The sequence below is a fragment of the Natrix helvetica genome (genome assembly GCF_964273705.1).
Source record: "Natrix helvetica genome assembly, chromosome: 1".
Classification (NCBI taxonomy): Eukaryota; Metazoa; Chordata; class Lepidosauria; order Squamata; family Natricidae; genus Natrix; species Natrix helvetica.
Window position 1 is genome coordinate 288,202,491 of NC_138548.1, and position 8,944 is coordinate 288,211,434.

Consider the following 8,944-nt stretch of genomic DNA (forward strand, 5'->3'; position numbering starts at 1 on the left):
AAGCATAAAAATAGGTATATCCATCACTGGGGAGGAAGAGAAGGAGCTGAGCTAACAACCTGCGCAAACCATGAAAACTCAATTCTTTAAGTTAGTTCGGCTTTGGCATCTTTACGGCTTCCTTCCCTGCTGCTTGAATCTAACCAAGGTTTCTTGTATAATTGGAATTTCTGGGTTCCCCAATAAATACTCCCAAAACAATGCCCAGGCCAGTGGTGAAATTCAATTTTCTTTTACTACCGGTTCTGTGGGCGTAGCTTGGTGGGTGTGGCAGGGGAAGGATATTGCAAAATCTCCATTCGCACCCCACTCTGGGGCTAGCCAGAGGTGGTATTTGCCGGTTCTCTGAACTGCTCACAATTTCCGCTACCGGGTCTCCAGAACCTGCTGAATTTCATTCCTGGGCCAGGCCTTTAAAAAAACGAGGCTTGCCTCTCTGCACTCCAACAACATGTCATGAGAGAAGGGAGAAAGGCCAAGTGGTATATTGTTCTTTTTCCATAAAGCTTTTCTTTATTATTATTAATAATAATATTTTAAAATCCTCATAAATACTTGACTTGGCAAACCTGTCTCTTAGGAAGTGGTCATACAGATCTGAGGTAGAAAACCCGGTACAGACAATGTATCAAATTCACCCACATAGGTAGTTTAAATACATCCAACGTAAAAACAAAGGGGATGGGGGGGGGAGGTTGGGGGGGGAGGCAAAAAACGGGGAGGGAGAGAGCAGGACTTCGATGTATTGTTTATTTACATATTTTTTAAAGCACTAAGCACAGTCCAGCCCAAGGGAAGCATGGTTATTATGTCCCATGGATTTCAAAGGGAGGATTATGGTAATGTGCTTAACTCTCCCGCTGAAATCAATGGGTGGTTAGAAAGTGCTTAACGGTGGGCGACCGGGCACGTTTCCCGCCTCCTTCAAAAAAATGGGAACCTCCGAGCGAGCGAGCGACCAGCCGCCCGTGACTTCTGGAAGGCATTGCCGTTCCCGCGACAGCACCCAGATCCAACCTCAGATCGACGACGGTACCGGTTTCAGCCGGGTCAGCTGCAGAACCGAGAGCTGATGGGAAGCTGCTCCGGGGCGGGCGCTTCTTCTGCCAGAGGCACTGGCGCTGCAGGGAGGGTTGAGGAAGGCAGGACGCGGGGCACCCAGAGTCTTCGCCTACCTGGGACCGCCGAAGAGAAAAGGATCTAGCCTCATCATGCAGGGCCAGTTGTAGCTGGGGAGGATGGGAGGGAAGGAGGTTGCTGCGGTGGGTGAGGAAATGGGGGGGGGGGGCTGTTTGGATTGCTGCTTGGCGAAATCCAGGGGCAGGCGAAGGGCCCTGTTGCTGACTGAGGGACGCTGGTCCCGTGTTGCGCCCTCTTCTCCCTTCCTTCCGAGGAGGGATGCCTAGACGACCTTACCGTTGCTCATTAGAGTCCCCTCCTTCTCCAAGCACGGAAATCACAACGGCGTCCAGGCAATCGAAGCAGGCCGTTGGAAAAGTCACCCCTCCGTCTCTCTCTACTCTTTCAGGGCTGCGGGGTTTTGCTTTGTTTTAAGGGAGGGGGGTCATCTCTGGCGCTTCAGACCTTCCGCAATCCCCCGAAAGAGTTACGCGGGAGGAGGACGCACCCTGGTACCGACAAATTTAAAACAGAGAGTGGGATACACAAATGCTTGGCTTTCCGACGAGGTTCCCAGAAAGCAGAGAGTTGCACGGACAGTGAAACACGTGTGTATGAATGGGTGCGGATCCAAGTTCAGCCAAGGGGTTGCAGGCTAGTTTTCGGCCTCGCCTCCTCCTTTTGTAGAGTTATAGTATTCTCCACCGCGGCTCCGACATTGCACAGCCCCCCCCCCCCCCGACGTTCCCAAAGCAAATGAAGGGAAGAGCTGCACGGCTGCTCTTTGGCACGGCAGGAAAGAGGGAGAAGAAGGCGAGCTGCGAAGAGTCCCGCCGGGTTCGGGTTCGCCACCGCAGTTGTTCGATTCTTCTTCGTCGCAAACGGGAACTCCGGAGGGTCATTGATTCAGTTCCAGCGCCCAGACCTGCTGAGGCCACCCAGTCCTGCCCTTAAGCCTTTTTTCGCCTTGACCTAAATCATGAGAATATCCCACGGGCTGCTACAGAAAAGTGAAGGGGGGGGGGAGAAGAGAGAGAGAGAAAACAGTTATTTTAAAAGAACATTTCGGCCATGATTATCAGACATGGAAGTCGGAAGGAATGGAATACCAAAAAAAAAAAAAAAGTGATGCGTCTTTCTCAGTCTCGATCCAGCCCAAACGAAGGCGCATCTAAGCCCAGCCTTAACTCCGCCGCAGAAGCCCACCGCCCTTAATCGGTATAAACACAGTAAAAGCCCGCACTTTAGCAGTTTACAAAGGCAGGAAACAGTGCCGGACCTCTTTTTGGTTACCTGATGCCTCTGATTGCGAATTTCCCTCGAGAGTCTGTAAATAAGAACCCAGCGTTCTGCCGCTCTTTTTGGAGTATTAGATTATCAGGAGGAAGGCAATAAATTCCTAGCCTTTATTAACGGCCTTTTTATAAATATCGAAGGCCGTGTTTGGTAAACCCAACCTGCCCTACTAAATTATGTTCCTTATGAGCCTCTAATTGCCAAGGCGGTTTCTGTAAAAGTTTGGGCAACAGCACTGAATAAATAAGAAAGTTTATACAGGCTCTTGGAAAATGTAAACGCAGAATGTTGAATATGTTTAAGTTTTTAAAGAAAAAGAAAAGCTTATTTTTAAACAACTCATTTGCTGGATTCTGAAATGTGCCTTTTCATTCCTTTCTTTCCCCATTATTTTTTCCCAAAGGAAATTCTAGAGATCTGAAACTGAATATAGTCCGTTTAAAAGAGGAGGGGGGGGGAGATACATACTTCTCACCCATTGCATACCTGAGTTTGGAATCCAGGCCTCGGGATCCCGAAATGGACAAGTGACAGTCGCTTCAAGTATGTATATAAAACACTATAGTATGATAAACGTATGTAATGTATATAAATAATATACACAAAAAGCAGACGTGGCGAAAGAGCGATATTAGGACTGATCTCTCTCTAATTGTATGAACTTCGATTGATCCAATCTCAACAAAGGCAACCCAGACTTGCAAAAGCAGGCTTCGAACTTGGGGCTTGTCCTAGAATCTCATCCTCCTCAATCAGCCGAGCTGATTGGATAGGAAAAGGCTGGATCATTGCCTTTCATGTCCCGGATCAATGGCTGCATTTTCACCATTCCGTAGACAGCCGTAGACATTGGGCAGAACAGTTTAGCAAAGCACGGGACCTGGGTCTGTTTAGTTTAACGGAGTGAGATTCCAGGGAAAGGGGGAAAAAAAGAAATGAAATCAAATCCGCAGAGAGCTTCGACTATTGTTTTGCTTGGAAAGACTCCACTTTTGTGAGCATATAAGTATTGGTCGCAAATTGCAATGTATATGTATGTGTGGGTGGGGAGAGATATTTTCCAGAAAAACATACCAGCCGGGCAGCATTTAAAACGAAAACGGGGGAGAAAATCAATGCAGGGAACTTTGGACGAATTTTGAAACTTTTAATCTCCTTTGAAGCACTAACACGAAGTCTCGGTGGCGGGTCCTACAGAGGGGAGTTTCGGCCGCACAGAAGAAAACCACGCAAAAAAAAAAGGCAAAGCAGATTCAATGGCTTAAGAAGAAGTGCAAAAAAGAATAAACGTCCAAAATAAAGGTCCAAAAGTCTAAATTTGGCCAAAAAGACTTCAAGGGTTGCATTACATTTTAATTACCCCCTCCCCCCGTGTTATATCTGACAGCTTTCCGGCTTTTCATTCCCAACCCCACTAAAAGTGAGGTCCATTCTTTAGGAAGAGCACGGGAGAGAAAAGCTTTTCGCTACCTGTCAAAAAGAGTTTTCAAAATCGTTGGCGTTTTACGTCTTCTCTACCCATCTTATCCGGCTGAGCCTAGCCCCGCTTAATTCCGCGCAAGCAAGCAAGAGATACAGCAGCGTCGTCTCCCTTCCGAGTGTTGTGGTGTCTTACTGGAGAACAAGGGTTGGAGGTACGCTGGAAGCTTTCGGAGTAACCGCAAAGCCACCCATTAATCCCCAGTATTTCCGGCCCAAATGCATTTGTACGCCGGCTGTGTCTGCATCGCAGGATGGCGGGCAATTGGGCTAGCAAAGGCTACGCTTTGAGTGGCCAAATGTGCTGGATCATAAACCCTCGTTTCCTGAGTTTTCTGTGTAGGGATGATGGGAAAGGACGCCCTGAAAAAATGTGGGGAGTTGGAGCTTCCAAGAGAGAGGAGGAGAAAAGGGGACGCTTTGTTGCAGACACTGGGGGATCTCACCCCTTTCTCTTCAATATTCCCCTCCATTTCGGTCCTGTTCCCCCATCTCTCTAAACGTCGGCGTCTTGCGTCTCCTCTCCAGCTCCCTCGGGTTTGCGATGGCTGTAATTTTGAACAGAATTCGTACCCAAAGAAATTACCCTTCGTGTGGGAAGCGGTGTCTGCCTTTCCCGAAGAGAGAAGGCTTTGCTCCGCTACCCGAGGCTTCGGGCGTGCAGGCAGGCGGGGGTCAGGCGCTTATCAACCACCTTGCAGAGGTCAACTCAGCGAAAAGTGCCTTTGGGCAGGGAAAGTGGCGTCTCGGGAGCTGCTGGCTACAGCTCCCGCTTGCCACGTTTGAGCGCGGGGATTTCAGATGGTCCGCGCAGAGAGACTAAGGTTGGACCAGCTCCGGCTTCTTCACCGCAGATCGTGAGAAAGCAAGCGACACCTTTTCCTCCCCGAACCATGTGGGCCAATTCCTCAAAAAAGGACCCTGGTGGTCCCGCTACCGCAGCTTGGAAGGTTCGGTTCCTTTTCGAGGAAATTCACGCGCCGCTTGATTTCAGCCAAGGTTGCGCACGAGCCCTCGCTCTAGCTAGACCGCGGCGAATCTGGAGCGCTTCGAGCGCATTCTCAACACACCACCTCGGCTGCCATTTCCTCGCCTTTCCCAAAGGGCATCGAGGTTGAAAGACCTGACCCAGAGAGCTTGGAGTAGTCACGTTTTTGACAGCCCGAAATCTAATCAGATAAGGCGGGGCGAGGCGGGGAACTTGTAGCGGGCAAGGGAAAGAAGTTTGGATCCTGCAATCCACTGCCCGGTGCTTTGCGGCTGCTCCCAAGAAGCAGATTTACTGCAGAGCAAGCGGGTGCTGGACTGGGGCCGTACGTGGGGCTTCCACAATACACTCATCTAGATTTAACTAGTTTTCAGGTTTTGTACAACATAGTGAATACCGAATATAGTAAACGAATGGGCCCGGGTTGATTTGCCAGTATGAATCCAGTGTAGTGCATTCATCCACTACAGAATCACTTCTCTGACGCAGGACTTTCAGTCTCTGCCTTGACGATATTCCTTGCCACTACTCCACGTTTGAGCTAGAGGGCCTTACAATCCTACATTCTTAAGCCACTCTTTCACTAAATTCCTGGGAGCTGTAGCCTAACAGGCTGAAGAACCCTCTTGGCCATTGAAGGGACTGGTGCTGCCTTCAGTGCCTAAAGAGATTACTGGCAGAATGAAACCACCAAGCGATGGGGAATTTTTGTCTTAAGGAAACCAAAGTCTTCAGACTGAGAGTCAAAACCAAAACCTGCCAGGCTGAAATAGAGGATCTTTGCCTGTTGAATTCTCATAGAAATACTGCTGGTTGCAGAAATATTCTTTCAGAGACAAAGGAAATTGGAGAAGAGCTGTGTTTGTGGCTGTGTTCGCACAAGTTTAATCAGAGCTAAAGACTCTTAATGTGGTGAAAAAAATGCATTTCCACATGTTTCTTTTTAAAAATATGACAGTATGTGCAGGAACCCAGAGCATCAGCTACTTTATAATCCAACATATTGTAGGAAATTGTTAATTCATGAATGAGCTTAAACTTCATATATGCACTTTCTGTCTCTTTGGCTTTCCTTTCGCACTTACAATCTTTTCACTCACTGAACATCTCCCAGCTACACCATTCCTCAATTCAGGAAGAACTTTTCTTCTGAAACATAAGTAGGGGACATAGGATTGGCCTCTGACTTAAAAAAATAACATTCCAAGGTCATTAGAATGCTTAACCATAGTCACTTGGAAGTTAGTTCACTGGTTTTCTATTGCATCTTCAAAACCTTCAAAGATAAAAAATTGTGTGAGAGTGAGCTTTACTACTGGTTTTATAAGTTGTAGGTGACATGTACGATCTACATTCATCCAATTCAGTTATAACAGGTCAAATAAAGACCTAGCAGTTGTATTTGATAAATGTAGTAAATATTAAGATTAGTGTCACTTTTTAAATGTTTGTCTTATTGGACAAACACAGTCCTCTTGTGTTAATCTAATATATGGGTATCCACAATTAAATAACTACTTATTTATGTAGCTGGTTTCCATATCACCAAACAATACAGTACCACCAACCACCTCCAAACCACAGTGTGCCCCTTCTCCTGGAATTCCAGGGATCTGACATCCTTTATTTTGGAAATGTGTAGTTCTCTATGGTTGCTTATCTGCAAATTTTATATAAATGGACACCGGTATGATTTGGGTGGCCACTAAAATTTCAGTGTTTACTTTCAAACTAAAACATAAGAATGATGGAGTGTTGAGTATCTTTACAAAATTCTCATGTTGTTAAATATTTTTTTTTAAAAAGCTTGGTTTACAAAACACAATGCATCTCAAGCAAGCAAATCACAATTTGGATTTACATGCTTTGTGAACAAAGTCAGTATTTAACTGTACTATTCAGACACAGCCACCACTATTGCAATAGAAACCTATGGTCGTTTACGGAGATTCTCAGTCATCCAGATCATGGTTAAAAAAGGTACTTTTTCCAACTATGTGTGGGTTTTTCCCCCTCTCGTTTGAAAACGTTTCGTTTTTCATCCAAGAAGCTTCTTCAGTTCTTTGAAAGCGAAAGGTTTGTAAAGGAAAGAAGGAAAAAAACCGAAGAAAGTCCAGTAGCCTGGGTGGGGGGAGGGAGCATCTTTGGGGAAATCTGTGGGCGGATAGTGCCAAACCAGATGAAGCTGGGCAGGAAGCATATGATGAAAATACCATCTCAGAAATGCCACACGGGAAATAACAAAAAAGGAATTCCACTCTTTAAAAAAAATTAAAGATATCGTTTCAACCATCACTGCCAAAGTGATGGTTGAGATTTTAGTTCGTTCAAAAAAACTAAGCAAATTTTCTAGCTTAGTCTAACGAGGCCAGGCAGGGGATCAGATCTGGAATTTGGGGAGGCCTCTTCAAGCCAGGAATGAATGCAGAGGTGTTCCCGCACACGTGTCAAGTTCCCGCTAGCCGAGGACACACCCGCGGTCTTGGCAAACCGCGCTGCTTTGTTTATGCGCCGCTTTGGCGGGTAGCGATTAGGAGGCGAGGTACCCACGTTCTGACCTACAATTAAGGACGCGATCTCCTCTAAGCATACGCAGAGTGCCGGCTAAAGTCTGCATCCTGCCGATCCTAGAAAACGCCCTTCCCTCCCAGACTCCGCGTGAGCATCAAACGTCTCCCCCCACCCCTAAAAAATAACAACCCCGGATTCTTACCGGCTGCTCGCGCTTCCTCTTGGCGTCGCGGGGCTCGGCCTTCTTGAGCTCGGCCTTGAAGCCCTCGGCGGCCGGCCCGTCCTTGGCCAGCACCTCCATGAGGTAAGCGATGTAGCTGGTAGCCAAGCGGAGCGTCTTGATCTTGGAGAGCTTCGTGTCGGCCGGCACGTTGGGGATGCACTCGCGCAGGTCGGCGAAGGCGCTGTTCAGGCTCTCGGTGCGACGCCGCTCCTTGCGCGGGGCTCCAGGCGCCGGCCCGGCCCTCCGGCGCCCAGCAAGGCGCCCGCTCAGCTCCGAGGGGCTGCTGCCGTAGGACGAAGAGGGCGAAGCCGAGGAAGCCAGCCCGGCCGCGGCACACACCAGCTCCGGAGGCGGCGGCGGAGGCTGAGGCGGCGGAGACAGTTCGGCTGACGCTGCGCTCAACAGCCAGCCTTGCGCGAAGGGCCGGTCGGACGCCGCTGCCGCCGCCGCCGCCGGGAAACATCGCGCAGGGGGCGGCGGTGGGGGCGGTCCGAAGAGAAACGGCTCGTGGAGCAAGGCGCTGTGCGGGTGATGGTGCGGGTGGTGGTGGCCCTGGTAGCTCCCCACCACGTTCATGGCGAGTGCCTGGCGTTACGAAGCCATGGGCGGGCGGGCGGGCGGGCGGGCGAGCGGGGCGCCTCCACACACCAGTCCCCGACTGGCTTGTCCACTCCGCCCCTCTTCGCTCGCCGCCTCGGCCCTGCTCCGTTCCTTCAACTCCGCTCGGCCTTTATATACAGCGGCGGGCTTTTGATGTCACGCAGGGCAGAGGGAGGGGGGAATAGGAGCGCGCACGCACGCACGGACGCACGCAAGCGTCCGGGCGGCGGCGAGAAGCTCACCCTTCGGAAGCCGGACGCCCGGCCCGGCCTAGCCAGTCCCGCCCGCTCGCCCGCCCTCCGGATCCTTGCCAGGAGCCGCTCTGTGCGGCCTCCTCCCCGTTTGTGCCGAAGCTCCGAAGTCTTCCGGAGACCGCTCTGAAGCAAAGAGCCCAACGCTAGAATCAGCCTTGTCGGCTTTGCTGCCTGGCCGGGGGGGGGGGGGGATCGCCCAGAGAAGCTTCTCCGCCTCCGGTTTCCCCCAGGAAGTTGCCTCTGGATTGGAGACTGAAAGCCCGAGCTGAAACCTGGCGTTAAGGACTCGGTCGCATTAGATCGCTCCGCTTCCCCCGTTGTCACTTTTCTTCGCCTCTGCAGCTCCCGGCCTCTGCTTCCCCGCTGGAAGGGCCTTCGACGACCGAAAGCGGATCGGCAGGGCAGGCATCACCCGCGCCTCTCTCTCTCTCTCTCTCTCTCTCTCTTTTGTAAAAAAAAAAAAAGACTCAGCAG

The 8,944-nt window shown here is 50.0% G+C and overlaps 1 protein-coding gene across 3 annotated transcripts; it reads right to left on the reverse strand.

Annotated features, from left to right (window-relative positions):
• Positions 1 to 511: 511 nt before the first annotated feature.
• Positions 512 to 8,344, reverse strand: HAND1 (heart and neural crest derivatives expressed 1). 3 transcript variants are annotated; one of them, XM_081939291.1, is made up of 2 exons: positions 7,596 to 8,344; positions 512 to 2,116 (listed from the first exon to the last, which is right to left on the reverse strand). In XM_081939291.1, exons 1-2 carry the CDS (start codon positions 8,190 to 8,192, stop codon positions 2,018 to 2,020), a joined length of 696 nt encoding a protein of 231 aa, XP_081795417.1. In that variant the 5' UTR covers positions 8,193 to 8,344; the 3' UTR covers positions 512 to 2,017. The 3 variants fall into 3 exon arrangements, with proteins under 3 accessions (XP_081795417.1, XP_081795416.1, XP_081795418.1); XM_081939290.1 differs by having other exon boundaries at positions 512 to 2,119; XM_081939292.1 differs by lacking the exon at positions 512 to 2,116 and adding an exon at positions 6,098 to 6,158.
• Positions 8,345 to 8,944: the final 600 nt, after the last annotated feature.